We start from the raw sequence: 20,980 nt of genomic DNA on the forward strand, positions 1-20,980 counted from the left end.
AGCCTAGCCTACATCCACAGATAGTAGGCCTGGGCAAAAAAGGTCATGTGTAAAAACATCAACATTTTGGGGACACAGAATGACAGCAGAAGCACAAAAGACCATATCTGGGGGCGTTCTCTCTCCCATTCACTTCCTGTTAATCTTCACTGTCCTGTCCAAATAAAGGCAAAAAGACCAAAAATATATACAAAAAAAAAAGACCATATCTGAAATGTTGCAGTGGCTAAAATGCTTGGGGGAAAACAGTGACCTCACATAAAAGACACTGTGATGTAGCCTACTTTTACCAAAGTAATAAATATAAAGGCCTAAAAACTCATGTGTTGCTCTTCTTCAAACATTGTAAGTAGAATGTTCTGCTTTCTTTTTCCATGAATAGGTGCTGAAATGAACAGACGAGGGCGCTAAAGTCTGAGTTTCTCGGTTCGTTCTCTTTCCTTTTCCCCCCCATAAAATATCAATGTTTACAGTGAACTTGGGACACTAGCTTTCGGCTAGCACAGTGTTGATAACATTTGCACACTGTCTGTGAAATAGCACTTGAACTTGACGGCGACTCTCTCTCAAGCCATGTACAAAGCCAAAGGATCAGGTAAACAAAACTATACTAGCCAACGTTTCGCAACTCCCTTGTTTTAGCAAACCAGTCAGACAAAGAAAAAAATGGTTAGCTAGCTTATACAGTGCTACCTAGCTAACTTATTTATGACAACAATGAAGATGGCTACCTGACTTGTACATTGATCTCGTTCTTTTCAAATCAGTGGACTTTTCAAAAAGGCAAAAGGAGGAGATTATTAACCTTAACATTACTAGTTATACTCCATATCAAATTATTAAAGTCGCCAAACGTTGTTCATGGTAACTTGTTTTAAATCGCGTTTAATGTGTGAGCCAAGAATGTTAAGCTTAAATATTTCTCTGACACAAGTGAATTCGTAGGCCTACATTACTCGCCTACAGTTAGATCAGAGAGGGTTGGTAAGATGTTGTGTAAAAGTGACAAATTGTGTGGTTCACCACATTTGCTCACTGCCAGTTCCCTAATCTGTTCTAAAAATAAACTACAGAGCAAAGATATCCAACCAAAGATCAGCAAGGATAATCTCTGTATTTTAATTAGGCTCACCCAGTTCAACTGTGTCTTTTTTGTCTAACAGAAAGGAGGCCTGAAGATGAAAAAGAACAAGAAGAGACAGAAAGTGAAAAAGAGGATGAACTGGGTCCTGAAGTGTCAGAGCTGAGACTCGTTCTAATTGGAAAGACTGGCTCTGGAAAGAGTGCCTCTGGTAATACCATTCTAGGTAACAGGGTCTTCCTATCAGAGCTTTGTGCCAGCTCTGTAACCCAAGTATGTGAACAAGGATGTGTGATGACGACTGAAAGAGAAGAGGGCATAGATGAGAAAAGACAAGTTAAGAAACAGAGACTGGTGGTAATCGATATGCCAGGATTTGGTGACACACGTTTCGACTCTGGCCAGATCCATGCCGAAATTGCCAAATGTGTTACTCTGTCCTCTCCTGGGCCCCATGCTTTCCTTCTGGTGATCCCCTTGGGCCGCTACACTGAAGATGAGGCTAAAGCTGCCAGGGAAATGGCACAGGTGTTTGGCGAGGGGGCTCTTAGGCACCATACACTCATCCTATTCTCCCGGGGGGATGACCTGGAAGGCAGAGACCTACGGGAGTATGTGAAAGGCTCTGCTCCCGATGAGCTGAGGGCTCTCTTGGAGAAGTGTGGTGGCAGACACCACGTCCTCAATAACAGAGACCCTAAGAACAGGGAGCAGGTCAGGGTTCTGCTGGAGAAGGTGCAGAAGATGGTGGAAGAAAATGGTGGCGGCTGCTACACCAATGCCATGTTTCTGGAGGCCGAGGCTGCAATCAGAGAGGAGCAGGAGAGGCTGATGCGAGAGAGAGGACAGGCGGGGGGGGAGGAAGCGGAGGAGAACAAGAACCCACCACCTGAGATGACACTGGCAAAGAGGAGGAAGAGAGATCTAGAGGAGGGGGGGCTGCCAGGACAGGGGGGTCAAGGTGGTGTAGCAAGACACACGGGGTTCCAGAGAAGTGACCTGGAGTTCTGGCAGGAAAATGAGGAAGAGTTGGAGGCGGACAGGTGGAGACAGGAGAGATGGACGGAGGAGAGAAGCGGAGATATGTGGGCGCTGCTGCAAGACAGGGGACAGAGGTGGAGAGCCAGGAGGAGGGGGAGCAGCGGTCGATCCCTGAGTCGTCGAGATTCCTTCCGCTCGGCGTTGGGCCGGGTCCGGAGGGAGGCCGCGCTCTCCGGGAAGGTCCTGGAGAAGGTGAAGGTCCTCGTGGCGGCGGGGGCCACGGGCATGGCCGTGGGGGTGGTGTTCGGAGCCGCCGCGCCCTTTGCTGTGGCAGCCGGCGCTTCCATGATGGGGAACACTATGGGGCTGGTGGCAGGCCAGCTAGCGGGGATGTCTACAGCCGGAGGAGCCGGTGTGGGAAAGGCTGTGGGGGCCATAGTGGCCGCAGCCACTGGGAAGACAGCCTTCGCTCTGGGAGCAGCCACCGGTGGGGTCCTGGGAGGGTCAGTAGGTGCTTTAGCAGGAGCTGAAGCCGCAGGCCCTAAAGAGGCTGCTCTGGATGCCCTAGGACAGGTGAGTGTTATCGGAGCAGGTGTAGTCGGTGTGGCGGCAGGGGTTGGGGGTGCCATGGGCGCAGGGGCAGCGCTAAGTGCTGCCGTTGGCACTAGTGCACTGACAGGGGCTGAAGTCTCCAGTGGGGCAGCGGCAGCAGCTGCAGTGGCCAACTCCACGGCTGCACAGGGCGTGGTGGGGCAGCAGGCCGTAGCATTAGGGGGTGGTGTGGGTGGTGTGTCGGGGGCTCTGCAGGCTGTGGCAGACGTGGTGGCTCCAGCAACTCCAGCTGGGGCTTTGTGTGCGTCAGGGGCTCTTGGCACCATGGGAGCAACGGCGCGGATCATGACCGCAGTGGCAGAGATCGGGAAAGCAGCAGCTGGCATCGCCCTAGCCGGAGGCCTGGTGGTGAAGGTGGTGAAGGAGAGGGTCCGCACCGGCACAGCCACCACAGAGGCCAACTACTCTGAGAAGAAGTCTTATGAGATTTACTGGAATAAATAAGTATTTGACTGACGTATGATGAAATCAAAAAGCTGACATGAAATGATAGCTCTAAACAAAAAAGTTTACTTGCATAACTATTAATATTATTATAATAATATTAGCTTTTTCCTATTTTGTTCCTTTGACATTCTAATAATCATGCATATAATACCTCTGATAGAAAATAACTATGAACAATCAAATTATCCACACATTTCCTTTGACTGACAGTATTGCATTTACTTTTATTGATTGTTATTGAAATTTGGTGTAGTCCTGATGCATCGGCACATCACTAAATTTTAACCTGACAGATTTATTACACTTTGACAGGGTGTTCCCATACATTCTCACCTAGTTGTCTTGAGCTGTTGTCTTGAGTATTCTCAAATCAATGGTTCATTAATAGGGTTGTATAAGCTATAAGCTAGATAAATCCATCACCTGTGTTATCCTGTGTGCCTTGAATGACATATTGGTATTTCTCCCACAAGCAGTCATACAGTTTGTAAAGTTTGCACAATAAAGGGAAACAGTATTTTAAAGTTTCAGAATATGATTCCAGTTCCTTATTCAACAACAACAGATCTTTCATATAAATACTATTGTTTTCTTTCATTGACGGCATGTGATATTAAAGATAAACGTGCCAATCGTTATTATTTTTTAAAGACGTAAAGACGTAACAAAGCTGAATGGAGCATATCAAGGAAAGGATCTTTGGTCTGCACGCACTCGAGTGGACCAGCTGGGGACATTATATAATCTCTTTGAAGACAGACAAGACTTAAGTGACATATATTTCAAACTCACAAGAACACTACACGTTTCTCATACTGAATATGTAAAATGAGATAGTAAAAATGCATTTGGAAAAGTCCTTAAGATAGTACAATAACATGTCTATGAAATTAATGGGTGTGTTCTATTCAAATTTTAGAAAAGCTTCTGATCAATGACGTACTATCAGACCACGGCAAAAAGGGCCATTCGATTGGTTAGTGGTGCCTGGTCTTATGACAACAACAGCCATATTTCCTCCAATCAGACTGTGAATTCCTTGACAGACATGTGTTTGTAAATGACGTCACCAGTGGAAAAGAAGATGGCCACTTACAATTTGTAAATGGATCTACTAACGTAGCAATCAACCTCGTTGAGCCACAATATCAATGTTTTCGTACTGTTAGGTAGCCGACAGGCCCGATAGGGTAAACAATACAGCAATACCCTAGCTGTAAGCAGATTATAAAGATACCAATTTCTGAAGTGATACCCGGTGAAAACCGGGAGAGCGTGAACTAAGAATGGACGGAGGAGGAGAGTATATTTCTTCCATGGAAAACATGGACCCAACGTTAGCAGAACTTGGTGATGAATTCACACTTGGGGACATCGATGGTGAGAATTGTTTTACTGTCACTTCACTATTTATTGTAGAAATACAATTGGAAGAAGGATTTTGTTTGAGTTTACGTTGACGGAGGCTGGTTAATGTTGTTTCCGCTCTGCATCCTCCTCGCGTCAGTTTTTGGTTTCCCTGATGTAACTTATCGCTCGGTTCTGTTCTGAAGTAGCTTGAAGGGCTTAAGGTTAGCTTTCATGGGCTACGGCTACAAGGCATGTGTCGAACTACTATTACTCATGAAAACAGGCAAATGTTTACATTGCCGTTATTGTTTTAATCTTGTCCACATTTGTAGCCTACCAAAATTCTTACATTTCAGAATAGAAATGTTGCCTCTAAAATGTATCCTAAAAATGAAAAGGCTGCTCCTTTCTAAAGTCTTTTTTTGCAGGATTTGTAACTAGACTGACTTAGCTAACCACGATTACAAACATTTTGACATCTAACGTTAATTATTAATTGCAGTAATTGACACATCGTTTCCCATTTATTTCCAACTTGCTGTTTGACAAGGAATGTTTCTAGCCTAATGATCATATTTGTTTATTATGACTCATTATGATTTCTTGGGTAGAACTGAATATGTGATCAGTTGACACACATATTGTAAGTTTTATGAAGTCCCAACAATATGCGACATACCACAGCATATTACTGAAGAATTACTAAGTGCTATTAGGCTAGTCATCTTGGAAATGTCTCCCTGTGCATGCATTTCATACAGTATTCTACTCATCTTTTATATTCTACTTAGTTTCTGTGAATGTTTTTGATGGAAAACCCTATGCACATACAGTAATGGGATCCTAGCCTTTGTTTGTCTATCAGTGCATCTGACTATGTTTTTGAGAGAAGTAAATGTATGCATGACCTTATTGGTTTTATTGTTGGAATAGTTTGAAAACCTGTGTTAGCCTAGGTCGAGTAAGTGTCGAGTCAACAGAAGAGATTGCATCGCTGTCCTCCTCTTGTCAAAACAACTTATGCTCTTGGCTCAGTGTGAAAAGATGTGGGTTTATGTGCAGAATTGTCCGGCAAGGTCACCGGATTCCAATTTGAAGGGAATTTTACTGAATGGTATGTCCAGGGATTGATGATTCTCTGTCATACAATGTAGACAACCGGGGTCCTGATAAAACCAGTGCTCCCACTGACTACTGTTACGCAATCTCTTTGTGTCAGAAGATTAGGCTGTGCCCATTCACAACATACTCCAGCTCCAAACACTGGATGGGTTCAGCTGAAAGAATAACTGACTTGAACAATTGTTTAACCCAAGCTTATAACCAGCACACCCTCTTCATTAAATCAAATGATGCACTTTGGGTGGGAAAAGAAATGGGGCAAATGCAGTGACATGTAAGGCCATTGCAGGTTTGCAGTTGCACAGTTCATGATGGTTGTAGGTGTGTTTGGAAACAATTTATTGACTGATATAATTCAAATTGCTGTGTGAGTTTCCACAATTGTTTTTGGTACTCTCCATATTCATTTGTTGAACATTCCCTTGTAACCTGGGAGCTGTGTTGTCCTGATTATGTAACATCCATGAACTATGCAGCCCAGGATCCTGTTCCTCCGAGGGGGTCTCATGCCTTTGTGCTCATGCATGATGGGCCCCCTCAAGAGTCTCCTGCGCAGGGGCTGCTTAGAGACCCTACCAGTGGCCTCAGACTCCCATGGTGCTCTGCTCTGCTACTTTTTAGCCTTGTGTTAAAAGTCCATGGCTAAAGGAGATGCAGAATAGAGTCTGCAGACCTGACTGATAAGGTGAATGCATAGGTGGGACCATGCACCTTACAACAATCAGTTCAGCAAAGTTAAGTGTGTTATAGTTCAACCTAGTTCCTCAGATCAAGCAGTTCACCTCTGCACAGCAAGCTATAGTGGGAATGATTATAAGGGTCCCAGCCTCAACCACTATCTACTTACCCCTTGTCCACGTTTTGCTCAAAGTTGAGAGCACTAGTTCAAGGCTGCACCCTTTGTAAGTGTGTGTGTGTGTGTGTTTAGAGAGGGAGCGAGAGCGGGGGTAGTGTTGACATAGATCCGTGATGCCCTCCTACCCAGATGGTCCCCGCCTCAGGATGCTTCTGTGTATTGTCCTGCGCAGTGGGGATGTTTGTTTTCACAGCTTTGTCAGAGAATATGTTGGGAAGAAGAAATTCTCGTGCTTTCTGTGATGACTGTGTCTTTACAGTCAAACAGCAGCAAAAAGTCTAATTTCTTTGTAATGTTTAGCTATCAACTGTCCTCCCAAGTTTTGAAGTTGTTCCTTTGGAAACATGATTTAGTGATTTTAGTTTTTCACTAATGACATGCTAGCTTTTAAAAGATTTTCAGTGGGTCTTGGCTAATCAATGAAATTGGAAAGCTGTAATAATTTGTAAGCATTTCATTATAGCCTCTGACAAGCTGCTGATAAGTTTAGCAGTGGTGACTAGGCTAGTTATAAAATGCTCATGTTGACAGGAACATGACCTCATTTTCTATAGCATCATGCTCCCCCAGGTCACACACAGTTTCGATTCAACAGTTATTCACAAAATGGTCTACAGCACATTAGACTACACACATATTGGTTATGTTCTCAAACGTCCTCTTTAGGTTGTGATATGGAACATCTGTTTACCGTACTCTACTTTGAAGTACAGTTCCCTGAAAGGAAGTGGAGTGTATATTTGATTATTGTTATCAATTTGCAGGTGACAAATTCAGTAGTGTTGATGAGTCCATTTAGTTCTGCTGTTCTCTATGCTGAGAGCAAGGGGCCTGTGTGCACTGAGAGTGACATTTGGATTGTCCCTTCGGTTTCCCCCCTTCACCAAAACTGAAACAGATCCCTCTAAAACTCCCCTGAAAGGACGGTGAAATATGTTACCTTTCATGCCATTTAAATAACAACCATATATTGTGTTACATCATTATTATTTGGAACTGCTCAAACCTATTTTCTTTTTGCCATATTGTTCTCTACTTTCTTTCTCACACTCTCTTCTCTCTTTCCATCCATTTTGTTTTGTCAATTTCATTTTTATTATTTTTATGGGGTACTATTAATAAGTTATCTCTCTCATCTAGCTATGACCTTAACCACTGCTCTTTTCTCATGGTCGGAGTTGTAAATCTCCATGTATTGTGTTATGATGGCACCTCAGGTTCCTATAGCTTGGCACTGCACTTTTGCCGACCTTCTCGTTGTTACTGCTCCTCTTCAAGGACATGCCGTTGTTAAAAAATAAATAAAAAAGGAAGCGTGAAGGTTTTAGCCTAATCGTTTTAGGTTATCAGCCTCAGGAACTGGGTTGGTCAGCGCGTGTGTCTGTGGGCTGAGAGGCGAGGACGAGACTCAGGGTGTGTCTGCATTTTTGGTGAATGTTTGTCATACTCCCACACTGTCCCTCTACACGTGAGTAGAGTGGCTCAAAGGAAAAGAGGCAACATAGTTTACTCAAAAAAGTTGAGGTCAAGGTGTTGGTTTAATCCTTAAACAGGCTTGAGTCTGTCCTTTCTAGGCTTTACATGAAGTTGTCAAGTGTTCCCTTTTATTGAGTGTTTTACTCCTGAGCACTGGCTGCTCATGATGAATGTGTCTCATTGAAGAGATGGATGACTCCACCAGCGTAACAGGTGCACCAGTGAAGGGGAAAGTAGACATGTAAATGTGCTGCTATAAAACCATTGTGTAAAACCAAGTTGTGAAATATCCAAAGTCAAAACTTGAAGTTGAAGTAGCATTTTTTTAGCTTAACCTGTATGTGAACACTTTCTTCCCCATAGTTAATTATCACATTGAATCATCAGATAATAAAGAATTAGGCTAAGCATCAGATGATAAAGAATCACATGATCACACCTTTGGATCAGTCCGTGCCAAGCAGAATCCTGCAAAATGTTTGCCGCACCATCTCAAATTTCTCAAAGTTTGTCTAGTAATGTTTAGGTCCCAAAACTAACACCTGAAATATCTCTTTTTTCAATTCCATTGTTTTTATTTTTGGATGTTGTTTTTTTATTTATTTATTACATTCTTAAAATGTCATTATTCTGAAGCCATTTATGGGCATTAATATCTTTGAAAGTAGTTTTCCTAGCCTGACCAAAGTGTGTTGGATGGAAGACAAACATGTTTTCAGTATGACTTGACCATTAGAAGTTTGTACTGTCTGCTTACTGATCTTATATAAGGCCCTAGATTCAGAGAAAAGGACAGGAAGAGTGATATTGAGGGGGTTATGTCATTTGTTGTACACACATGGCATCAACGGCATCATCATGTGAACATTAAGGAACAAACAAAGTGTGATTGCATTTTCATATGGTCATTTTCATGGCACTAAAATTGTATTTTAAAATTGTAACTAGTAGGAACATGAAAATAGTAGCTCAATGTTAGATCATTTAGTTAATGTTAAAATGTTATACTTTTAATAGTAAATAAGTTAAATAGTTGAGTAGTTTAAATAGTTAAATTATTTAATAGTGAATTATTGTAGTGAGGACATTTATTTTGAAACAGTTGTGGGCAGAGGAAATAGTAGTCTTAAGAGAGCCAGACTGTATGCTTAAAGCCTGAGACAGAGTATATAGTTTAAAAGTTGAATGTAGATAGTGTAATGGATGTTGATAGACAGAAAGTTGAATGGATGTTGATAGGCAGATTGTTTAATGGATGTTGATGGATAGTTTAATGGGTGGATGAGTGAATGGTTTAAAGAGGATGAATGGATAGAAAGTTGGTTGAAATGTGCCTTGTAGAATGGAGAGACACAGAGAGAGTTGGCCTAGTTCAGCAGAAAGCAGTTGATACAGGTGCAATCAGTTGAACTGATTCTTTGATGGGGCCTAGATTTGCAGCTGGAAGTTGATACAGGTGCAAATCAAGTTAATTAGTCCATTGTGATGTCATCAGCCTAATGTTAAGTCTATGGGGAAATTTTGAGTAGTTTTTAATAAATAGTTTAAAAAGTCTAAAAGTTGCAAAGATGAAAAATACATTGCCCAGATGTCCTAAGTAAGACCTACGTAACATAGTTTGAATGAAGTTTCTACGTTAAACGGTTGAAGCTGCATTAATTCCGTAAGAAGAAGAAGAAGAAGAAGAAGAAGAAGAAGAAGCCTAGGAAGAACAGTACAGTGCATTTTCATGCACTGTAATAAGAAAAAGAAGAAGAAGACTTCAGATAACAGAACAGTGCATTTTCATGCACTGTAAAAAAGATGAAGACATAGGATTTGAACAGAAATATTTCACAGTACTTGGTTTTAGGGCCCATTGGTGATGCAGAAAAGTTTTGATCAAAATCTGATATTTGTTCTGATTTGACATGGAAGGACCCACCCTTATTCAGGTTAAGTGCCATACCCTTTCTTTATAGGTGCAAACAGGTTCTGCAATTAAGGGGAAATGTTAAAAACATTACTAAGTTGGAAAATGAAATAATGCTGTTATCAGCACATTGACAGTTGCTTGGGTTCAGTGTGGATCAATAGATTAGGAAGGTTCAATGCCAGTATCTCAAGGACATAGCCTCATCTTGGCCTTGTGCTATCTGTTTCCGTCCTTGCAGAAATGCTCCAGTTTGTCAGCAACCAGGTGGGGGACTTCCCCGACCTCTTTGAGGACCAGATGAATGGTGGCTCTGGCTCTGTGCAGAACGGGATGGCGCAGACCCCTCGCCAGGCCCCCGCTGCCCCTCCGACCCCCCAAACCCCTCAGACGGTCCAGGCCACCACGTTCCAAACCACCCTGGCCGTCACGCCAGCCACGACGCTGCCGCCCCACTCACTCCCACTCACGCCGCCCCAGACGCCAGTGCAGACGGTGACGGCGACCCAGGTGCGCACGCCGCCCCTGCTGCAGCCGCGGCCCCAGCAGCAGCTCCAGGCCATCCAGCCCCAGCAGCAGCAGCAGCAGCAGCAGGCCATGCAGCCCATACAGGTGCAGACGCAGGCCATCCCCATGCACACGCAAGCCCTCACCATGCAGACACAGAGCTTCCCCGTGCAGACCCAGACACTGGCCGTGCACAACCAGGCGGTGCCTGTGCACACGCAGGGGCAGACGGTGATGTTCACGTCGGCCCCCAATCAATCTCGTTTTATTCAGAACCCCGTCATCTGCCACCAGAGCCCCACTTCTGGCTTCCAGGGTGAGTCTTACATACACTCTGCCATACATAAACCTAATCTCTTCTTATTCATTACCTTAAAGCACCTTTGTTTTCACACATCATTAACCCTGTTGTATAATGCCCCTCCCCTTATTCCCCACAGTCCTCCAACCACAGATGCAGAGCATTGTGACATCTCCGCAGGTGCAGCCAATGACAATCCAGCATCAGCGCCTGCTGACACCATCAGGACAGACCATCCAGACCCTCTCCACAGCGCCCACTGCTGTGCACACAGTGCAACAACAGGTGCAACAAGTCCCAGTGAGTGTTGTGTGGCTGCATTCACAATAGGGCTGGCCTATATGACTTTAAAATGGCTTTTAATGGCTGATAATAATAATGATCTGCTCAAAAGACATCGCTGTAATAAAATCTGTCTAATTTTTTACCTATAAAAGGTTTTTTAAGTTGGTAAGAGGTCAGATATGGGAGTATATTTCTGATTATATCCTGAGGATAGCCGTTGATTGTGTATCCATTTCGCTGTTGTCGTTCCTTTCAAATAGGTATTATTTATTTTCTAATCTCGCTTTCTCTCATAGGTTCTGGTCCATCAGCCCCAGATCCTGAAAAATGACACTCTGGTTCTGACGACGCTAAAACCTGACGGAACCCAGGTGCTGTCCACCATGCAGAACCCCACTGGCATCACCACCCTTACAACCCCTATTCAAACTACTGCTCTTCAGGTTCCGGTATGTACCATTTTGTTTTGTTTGTTTGTGTGTTTGTTTGCATTTGTCCGTGGCTTAACCCTGTTTCTGTTCCCTTGATGACACTCTGCTCTTGTCTTCAAACAGCATTCTTTCTTTTCCTCTTCTCAGACGCTGATGGGCAGCAACATCCTGACCACTGTGCCGGTCATGATGGGTAGCAGCGACAAGCTGCCCATCAAGCAGCTGTCATCAGGCACCGCCCAGAGTGGACTTCAGAGCAGGCCGAGCATCGAGCATGGCTCACCAGTGACGGTGGGCCCTGGGGGAGTGGTGAAAGAGGGCGAGCGCAGGACCACCCACAACATCATCGAGAAGAGGTACCGCTCCTCCATCAACGACAAGATCATCGAGCTCCGCGACCTCGTCATGGGGCATGATGCCAAGGTAAGCCACCATAATAAGATATTGAGTTTTTACATGTTTCGGGGGCATTTCAGTATACTTGTAGGTAAAACATTGTACATTTTAGAGACATTTCAGAATATGTGTTGTTAAAGCATATTGTTTAATCCTCTTTTGTCCTCTTTTCATCTCCTCTAGATGCACAAGTCAGGTGTGTTGCGCAAGGCCATCGACTACATCAAGTACCTGCAGCAGGTCAATCACAAGCTGCGGCAGGAGAACCTGACCCTCAAGATGGCTAACCAGAAGAACAGTATGTCACCTTCTCCTCCATGACCACTGATAAGGTTCCACTTGTTTTTATACCCCTCTTGAGGCCCAGCCTCTGACCTCTGCTCCACTCTCTCCCAGAGTCGGTGTGTCTGCCTGAAGATATAGAGATGAAGCCAGAGCTGCAGATGATGTCTCCTCCAGCCTCTGACTCAGGCTCTGGCTCCCCTGACCAGTTCTCCCCCTACTGCATTGACTCTGAGCCGGCCAGCCCTCTTCTGGAGCACGAGCAGGTAGGATGGCTGGTTCTCTTTATGGCCTCGGGCCTACAACAGTAGCCTTATAGTGCTTTAATAGAGCCTTGGCAAGTACATAATATATTTCCCTATGGTGTGCAATTAAGTCATAATGTTAGGATATCCTGGTAGACAGAGTCTACCCCAAGGACATGTATTTTTTTAAGACTATAAAGTATAATTATTTAAATACTTTATCTAATGTCATGTCATGTCATGTTAATTGCCACACTAGAGTGCTTACAGGCCCTCTCTGACTGTATTATTATATTGAGTGAGGCATGTGAAGGCCTCATCTGGCTCTGTGCCATCTCACCTCTGTTTCTGTGTGCTCTACATCCCACCCTGACCCTGCACCCTCAGTTGAAGAGTGAGCCAGAATCGCCGTCCACCGTGGGTGTGATGGACCGCTCCCGCCTTCTCCTGTGCGCCCTCACCTTCCTCTGCCTCTCCCTCAACCCGCTGCCCGCCCTACTGGGCTCAGAGGCTCACGGCGGACCCAGCTGGGGGTCAGAGGCGGGCGGCCATGGACCTACCAGAACTCTCTTTGGCATTGAACTCTCTCCAACACAGAACTTGGGTGAGTTCAGTGAAATATTTGTTCTGCTAACTTACCAGCTCGTATCTGAATGTTTTATTATGAACAAATTCACTTGGCCATTCAGGGTGTTTAATCACCCCTTGTTATGTTGGTGGAAAGTACCATAAGTGTATTCATAGTTGAAGTAATAATATCAAGCACAAGTTCAGATAGGGACAGGTTCACACAGGTGTGTATGGATGGATGAAGAGTAAATTGCATTCTAGATTTGCCAGCAAGGCAAGGCATGGTGCATGCTTCAAATGTGTTAGACTGAGTTTTCATATTGTGCCACCATCCTGCAGCTTCCTGGTTATGGTGTCTGTTGCCATGGGTGATGGTGTGGACGCTGAGTGGGATTGGTGCGGTGTGGGGGTGTGTGCGGGTGCTCTACCTATGGGAGCCCGTCACCCCTCTCCACTCACCCAGATCAGTGTCTTTCTGGAGGCACCGCAAGCAGGCCGACCTTCATCTGTACAGGGTGAGTTTCACCACTTGGCCTGTTACATGGATTTACTCCAAAATCTCTTCTCTTTTCTTTACTCTGCTGTTCTAAAAACTTGAGTCACAAGTTTCGTATTGCTTGGAAATACTTTGCCAAACCTTATAACCAGATTATTTTGTAATGTTATCAGACTGACCTCCCATCTCTGTCTCTTTCTGTGTGTGTGTGTGTGTGTGTGTGTGTGTGTGTGTGTGTGTGTGTGTGTGTGTGTGTGCGTGCCCTCAGGGTGATTACTCTGCTGCAGTCACCAGCCTCGAGACCTGCCTGTCCATCTTATCCAGAGCTCTTCCCACCAGCAGACTGGACCTCGCCTGCTCTCTCTCCTGGAACTTGATTCGCTACTGTCTCCATAGGCCCACCCCCTTGGGATGGCTCGTGCGCCAGGTTGGTGGCAGACACGAGGGGGAGGAGTCTCAGACCAGTGCTCGCGATGCAGCTCTGGTCTACCACCGACTGAGCCAGCTCCAACTTACAGGTGAGCATGGAAGTTTTAACATCGTTGAGTTTTAACACCGTTGAGTTTTAACACTTTTGAGTGTACACCACTGTGTGGACAGTACAACTGCAGGAAGTGGACTAGTTGTTTAAAACGCCTCGCTCTGTGTTTGTAGGTAAACTGGCCGAGGGCAACAGCCTCAGGGCCCTGTCTCTGTCCCTGAGCGCCGTGAACCTGAGCGAGAGCGCCCAGGGGAAGATGCCCGCCACCCAGCTGGCACAGATGTACGTCACCGCCGCCACTGCCCTCCGCACCGCACTGGGCCACCACCTGTCCTGCCTCCCTGTGAGTGCCCATCTTCAGTCTCTAACTGCCTCCAGTCCTCTCTGGTATCCTCCGGAGACCTACTTACTTCTGTCCCCTCTGCTGTGTTCTGTTCTTCTGCATATACTGTAGGGACTTGCTTTATCTAAGGCTTTTTGACCCAATGATTTCACATCTTTTTTTTCTTTTGATTACTGTGTTGTCAAAGCTATACTGTAATATTGTAGTGTTCATTTCATGGCAGTGATTTTTGGCTAAGCCAAGCTTTTTTGTTTTATAATTGTTAAAGGTATTTAGTGTAGCTCTAGGCCACTAGGGTGCATTATGAAGCCAAAGCCATACACAAATCATATCCCCAACTTTGTTTTAGTTTGTTTGCTAGCTGGTTGTTCCATTTTGTTTCATGTTACTTTTGTGGTTATTTCTGTCTTCATGGAAGTTAGTCTCCCCTAACAGCTCTTTAGAGAGTTCACTCTAACCCACCTGTCTCTCTCTCCCTGTGGTGCAGGGCTATCTGCTGAACCAGGCCGAGAATGTGGCCAGCCAATCAGACGGGAAGCCCATCCCTGATGGACTGCGCTGGCTCTTCACCCCATTGGGCAGGCAGTTCTTCCTGAGCTGTGATTGGTCAGTGAAGTCGGAGAGTCACGAGGGAGTGTACACATCCCAGAGAGACCAAGGTAAGCATACACAGTGTTTCCAGGTGTGCAAAAATAATTGGCTTACATATTTAATGAAAACAAAATGAAAAATTTACATTAAAAATAGTTTGGCAAAAGCCATTTAGGCATTTCGATTTGTTTGCCTTTTCGTTATCATTGTGCATGGTGTGGTATGAGTAATTTTGTGTCCCTTGGTCCGCTCATTCCTCTTGTCTCACCTCTTTCTGTCCTCCAGTGGACCCCATCGCCCAGCTGCACTGCTGCTTCTGTGAGCGGCTTCTGGAGAGGGCTGTCCACTCCCTTAACCAGCCCAACAGCGACTCTGAGGCCAACAAATGCAAAGATGACTCTGGGTACGATGCTTCATTGTCTTCCTTCAACTTTCCTTTTCATTTTCTGCTCTAGCTTTTTGCTAAATATTTTATCCCATTTGATTTTATCCAGTTTTATTTAGTTCCTTCATTTTCTCCCATTAATTTGCACCAATCAGTCCTTTTTAATTGTCTTTTTAAGGACAAAACTGCTTCATTTCAGTGGCATTGTGATCATTCTCCGTGAATGTGACGGTACGCGTGTATTTTCCGACCCTATGAACAATTCCTTCCCTGTTGACCCACAGGGAGTTCTCTAGCACTCTGGAGTTCCTCCAGCTGCTGACCAGCTGCACCGAAGAGTCCCCCGCCACCTCGGCCTCCTTCCCAGCACTGCCCAATCAAAACACAACACCAGGTGCAGCCCCGTACTTCATTTGCTATCAACACAACTATCCTACTACTCTTCCTGTGCAGACCATTATGCGGCGATCACACTGGAAATAACAAAGTGGCAGCGGCAAAGCACAATGCCACGCTCAGACCATAATATTTCAAAAGAAGTTCTATCTTGTTCCTAAGTTACATGAACAGTCTATGCTCGCGTCACACTTTGAAAGTTGAACCAAGTTCAATAGGAATTGGGAATAGGAATCTGGGATAGCAATCTGCCGTCTGCCGCTGGTCAGTGTGATCAGATAAATCTGGTGAGCCGGTCATTGAAAATATGGCTAGTAATGGTTTGGAATATTAGAAATTAGGTAATATTTATGATGCCACATACTTAATCCACCTTATTTAATATTATATGTTTTCTATCTCTGTGTCTTGTCCATGACTCGTGTGTGTCTATCTTTGCCCCTGTGCTGCTCAGTGGGAGACCCTGTGTGCCGCTGGTGGGTGCTGGTCTTGAAGGCTGCGGTTCACTGGCTGCAGGGTGATGATGCAGCTGTGAGGTCGTTACTGGCTGAGGCTGAACGGGTCCCCAGAGCACTGCACACACTCGAGTACGTTGTGTGTGTGTGTGTGTGTGTGCGTCTTTGTGTTTGCTCTTGTTATTTGGCAAGTGTTGGATCTCATCACATGTAGCTGTCCTCTGCTCTATTGTCTCTCTCTCTCTCTGTGCCTTACACAGACTGCTGTGCATAGATGAAAAGCACTTCTCTTTGTGTAGTTCTGGATGTGTGCATGACGGTGTATGTTCTCTTGCCCCTCACAGCCACCCCCTGCCCAAGGCCGTGCAGCAGCTGTGCAAGGCCGTGCAGGTGAGCCTGAGTCCACAGAAGGGGGAGGGCGTGGGCGCCTGCCTGGCCCACTGCGAGCGCTCCAGTGCATACCTGCGGGCGAGCATCTCCGTGCAGCTCGCCCAGTCGGCCACCTGGCTCAACAAGGTGAGTCACACCCAGTACACTGCTCATTTCCCACATCGCTGAGCACTTATAATGTACACAAAGGCACCTTGTCATGTTGATGTTCAGCTTGGTCTGACACCGAGCTTCACATAGATAGATTCTTTTATTTAATGTCCCCAGAGGCATTTTCACACATCACATGGCTTACAGAGAGCCTTTGGATTGCAGTTACCCATAAGCCACCTGTGCAGTTACTTTCATACCCTATTTATTTTGAACCGCCCACTTTTCATTGTTGTGCCTTTTCTTGTATACAGTGAAGGTCATATTTGAAGAGGTACATAAAAAACAAATATGCAGACTCCTACATAAATACACACACAGTATATGTTCACCATTTCAGACACACACCATTTCGGGCTTGCCGTGTATGCGTGTGTCTTTGTGTCAGTGTATGTTTGTGTTCGCACTATGAAATGTACTCTGGGTGGTTGGGGGTGGCTGTGGTGCATTGTAGTTGCATTGCATGATCCTGCGACCCAGTGCAATGTGTCTGCAGTGCAACACAGAGGCCCCCCCTAAAGTCTGCCCGTGCCTGTGATACCCTCCTCTCAACACACGCACGCGCACACACACACACACAGACACACACACACAGACACAAAATACGATCAACACCACCTGCTGACACAGAACACACCCCATGGTGCCTCACAGTACAGAGTTCTCACATGCCCTTTGTGTACTCTCACTTCAGGGGGTGGAGCTTCTGGTGTGTGACCTCTTGCTGACCCTGCGAACCAACGTGTGGCAGCGCGGCAGCTCCAATGGGGAGTCAGGCCCTGCTCTCGGCTCCCAGTTGGCTGGCTTCCAGAGAGACCTGAGCTCCTTGCGTAGACTGGGACAGTGCTACCGTCAGGCCCAGCACAAGGTGGGAAAGTTGCCTTTTGTGATCAATTGTTACATTTGTGTGTGTGTGTGTATTGGAAAGGGTGTAGGAATTGGTAAATGGAATGTGCCCCTTATGCTTGGTAGCCATTTCAAGCCTGTCCTTATCAAATCGGTATAACCACTGTTTACATGCCCAGATACAATACTGTTATGACAGAAGCTTCTGCATGCATTCATGCACTGTATTTGTCAAGTGCATGTCTGTTTTTGCCTTTGTCAACTCTTGGATGGGTGCTGTTTCAGGTGTTCCTGCATGAGACCACAGTGAGACTGATGGCTGGAGCGAGTCCAACCCGCACACACCAGCTGCTGGAGCACAGCCTACGACGACGCCCGCAAAACTCTGGACAAGCTGCAGGTGAGAATATACACACACGCCGTCCTGTCCACACCGGTAACACAGTACACGTGTGCACACTCTCACACTCACACACACACACACACACACACACACACACACACACACACACACACACACACACACACACACACACACCCACAAAGAGAGAGAACCAGACACACTCATGCATACTTCCTTCAAACAATACCAACCATACTTCTCTTACGAAGACACATTTGTGAGTGCACACTCTTGGCCACCATTTTAGCCATAGCTTAGATAAGAGGACCCACTGACAACACTTGTCTTACCACAGATTATATAGTACACACATGGTCTCATGATGGACTGAACTGGATGAGTACTTAGAGAAAATGCAGAAAGGGATGTAAACAAAAGTTTCAGAAACAAAACTGCCATAGTTACAGCTGAGTGCTAGTAGGTCAGCCACGGGTAGTGTTACTTCTCATTCTGAACTTCTCCCCTCCTCTCCCTCTTTGCCTCTTTCAGAGGGCATCCTGGGAGAGCGTGAGCGCGCCCATGCCATCCTGCTGGCGTGCCGTCACCTCCCTCTTCCCCTGCTGACGCCGCCTGGGCACCGTGCCCGCCTGCTGGCCGAGGCCAAGCGCACGCTGGAGCGTGTTGGCGACCGGCGCTCGGTGCAGGACTGCCAGCAGATCCTGTTACGCCTGGGCGGGGGCACCACCATCGCCGCCTCCTGAGGCCTGGTCCCTGATCAGTCCTGGGCCTCCTCTGAAAGGGAGTTGCCGTCAACTTGCCCAAATGACACAGACACCAGATTAGCCATCTGCTCTACAGTGGCACATTTGAATAGGGAAAAGCTTAGTAGCCATTCATTTTCATTCACAGCCCGCAAATATGTTCATGTGTTCATTTTAAGCACTGTATATTTTAGCCACACACACACACACACACACACACACACACACACACACACACACACACACAAATAGACTGTAGACTCTACTTTTATTCACCAATAGAATACAAACCGAGCTGATCATATTTAGACACATGCGTTGAGAAATTTTCATGATTTCTCTGTATTTTTATAGATCATCTCACTTTTTCCATTCTTTTATTGCCCTGTTGCAGACCTATCTGTTCTCTGTGCTCTATAGAGGAGAACATTATCTCTCGTTCACCCTCGGGCAACACCTCAACCTTTTTGCCGTGGCTTTTCACAAGTTATTTATGAGCCAGACCTCACACTGGAAAAACTGCACGCACACACACACAAACACACACACACTTGAATTTCCCCTGGGGATCAATAAAGTATCTATCTCTCTCTATCTATCACAAACACACACACACACACACACACATAAGATGGATGTTGTCATAACGTGCAGTTGGCTCTCTGTGGTCACTTTGACCATAGAGAGGAGGAAAGGTATCTTGGGATTCTGAAGGTAAAGGGAACAACCTCCTCAGATTGCAAGTCTAGTGTACACACTGTGTAGTCTCTTTCTCTCTCTGTCTGTTTTTGTCCATTTCTTCAACCTTTTCTCAATTATTTAATCTTTCTGACGACATCTTTCACCTCGCAAACACCATATGGTCCATTTTTCATCTGGATTTGAAAATCAAAACAAAACAAAACAAGAATCAATAAGCCAGACATTATGCCCAGAAGTTACTTCTTCAAATCAAATCTTATTTTTATTGCTAAATGCTGCCACCAACCGTGACCAACATACAAATACCGGACCAACAGTAGGAACTCAATACCCACAGTAACTGTTTGTTTGTTAAAGGATTAGAAGGACATCCATCTTAACTTTCTTCTCCTCTTGACCACCAAAGGGCTTTGAAGGAAACAAAGCCCTCTAGACCTTTGCTGAGCTCCACAACACCACGCTCCTTAGAAAACGCAAGGCCTCTCACAGGACTGCTTGTGTAGAATCAGTTTGTACCTACCTCATTTACTACACAACGCCTGAACAGTGTGCTGGAACTGCATTACTGAACAACCAGTTGGCCATTGAGTGTGTTGTAATGGTGAATTATAGTACAGTGGATAGGTAAAACACCCAATGAAGCATATAGTGCAATTCGTATGGTATGTAAATGTTTGTACTTAATTTATCAGTAGAGGGTTCAGTGACCTTGAATATGATAAATCAATGGTCCCAAGCATCAGAGTTTTGACATCAGACTCATATAAACACGCCTATGTGTACAAATAAATACACAGAGCCCAGTCATGTTTTGTATATATACATTGTACATAGCCGTGTAGAGACCAAAGTTAGACTTACTAGGGAGTTTAGTAGCCTGTTGTCCCCCACGAGAGAAATGATCAGCCGGTCAGACATCATTCTAGAACATTTTATATGTTATATGTACATAATGGTCTGAATACATGAACTTAAAATGAGAAATGACACTGACCATCTGCTAGTGTGCAAAAACATAAAGTAGTCATGACGGAGCTTTGGCCACAATGCTATCAGGCAGGATTGGATGGGTTAACCATAACTCCACAGCTTCAGCTTCATGGCCTTGAAACGTAATTATCTCTATATTTTTGTTATAGCTCGTATTTGTTTCATTTTGAAAGGTTGTCCACAATGGGCTCTTATATTCGTTTTTAATTCTGGACTCGTTGGATAGATTATTTTTGTCGGTGTTTCCATTTTGTGTTTTGTGAGTTATTCTGTTATTTAAAGAGCTGTAATGCATCTGTTCATAATGGGCACCCTATTCCTCTCACAGTTCACACTTTAGTTTTACTGATGATGTAATAGAATCAGGTGGGTATGAAGGAAGGAGAATGAATAGGGTAACTGAAAAGTTACTTAGATATTCTGCTTCATATTGCCTGCATAAATATGATGATATTTTTTAAACCGCAAAACAATATTGTACGCTTTTAAACTGAGGCACAATTTCCATGTGACATTGGTTGGGTGTCTTTTCTGTACATCACCCAGACAGCTTTAAGTTTTATCCTGAAGTGATTGGAATGACCAATGGCTGTACGGGATTGCTTAGTGCTGTTTCCCAACAGCCCTTTAATGGAAGATCATGTTACAAACTTTTCCTCCCTCTCTTTCTCTGTTTGTGTTTATTGTTTGGATTTTTGATGTTTGAAGTTTGTTTTTTAATAAAACTGCAGATGACCTTGGACCGTAGTGAGAGTATTTTCTTTTCATCTTCAATGATAATGCAATGCATCAAACAT

General features: G+C 44.9%; 2 protein-coding genes across 3 annotated transcripts; both read left to right on the top strand.

The window, feature by feature from the left end:
* Positions 1-459: 459 nt before the first annotated feature.
* On the top strand, positions 460-3,645 carry LOC125296261. Its single transcript, XM_048246064.1, has 2 exons — positions 460-595; positions 1,164-3,645. Exons 1-2 carry the CDS (start codon positions 574-576, stop codon positions 3,116-3,118), a joined length of 1,977 nt encoding a protein of 658 aa, XP_048102021.1. The 5' UTR covers positions 460-573; the 3' UTR covers positions 3,119-3,645.
* A 550-nt stretch (positions 3,646-4,195) lies between these two features.
* On the top strand, positions 4,196-20,923 carry srebf2 (sterol regulatory element binding transcription factor 2). 2 transcript variants are annotated; one of them, XM_048246065.1, is made up of 19 exons: positions 4,196-4,501; positions 10,079-10,660; positions 10,785-10,945; positions 11,227-11,379; positions 11,485-11,784; positions 11,941-12,055; positions 12,154-12,305; positions 12,672-12,888; positions 13,194-13,369; positions 13,619-13,868; positions 14,005-14,174; positions 14,662-14,833; positions 15,051-15,168; positions 15,435-15,544; positions 16,001-16,133; positions 16,346-16,517; positions 17,236-17,409; positions 17,673-17,787; positions 18,280-20,923. In XM_048246065.1, the coding sequence occupies exons 1-19, from the start codon at positions 4,408-4,410 to the stop codon at positions 18,489-18,491; spliced, it is 3,576 nt and encodes a 1,191-aa protein (XP_048102022.1). In that variant the 5' UTR covers positions 4,196-4,407; the 3' UTR covers positions 18,492-20,923. The 2 variants fall into 2 exon arrangements, with proteins under 2 accessions (XP_048102022.1, XP_048102023.1); XM_048246066.1 differs by having other exon boundaries at positions 11,509-11,784.
* The last annotated feature ends 57 nt before the right edge of the window (positions 20,924-20,980 follow it).

Source organism: Alosa alosa, chromosome 6, assembly GCF_017589495.1.
Source record: "Alosa alosa isolate M-15738 ecotype Scorff River chromosome 6, AALO_Geno_1.1, whole genome shotgun sequence".
Classification (NCBI taxonomy): Eukaryota; Metazoa; Chordata; class Actinopteri; order Clupeiformes; family Clupeidae; genus Alosa; species Alosa alosa.

Excerpts from the sequence above, each read along its gene's own strand:
- LOC125296261 (XM_048246064.1), top strand. The coding sequence starts at position 574 with ATGTACAAAGCCAAAGGATCAG. Across the intron at positions 596-1,163 it reads GTACAAAGCCAAAGGATCAG|AAAGGAGGCCTGAAGATGAA; the intron begins GTAAACAAAACT and ends TTTGTCTAACAG.
- srebf2 (XM_048246065.1), top strand. The coding sequence starts at position 4,408 with ATGGACGGAGGAGGAGAGTATATTTCTTCCATGGAAAACATGGACCCA. Across the intron at positions 10,946-11,226 it reads AACAGGTGCAACAAGTCCCA|GTTCTGGTCCATCAGCCCCA; the intron begins GTGAGTGTTGTG and ends TTTCTCTCATAG. Across the intron at positions 12,056-12,153 it reads GATGGCTAACCAGAAGAACA|AGTCGGTGTGTCTGCCTGAA; the intron begins GTATGTCACCTT and ends ACTCTCTCCCAG.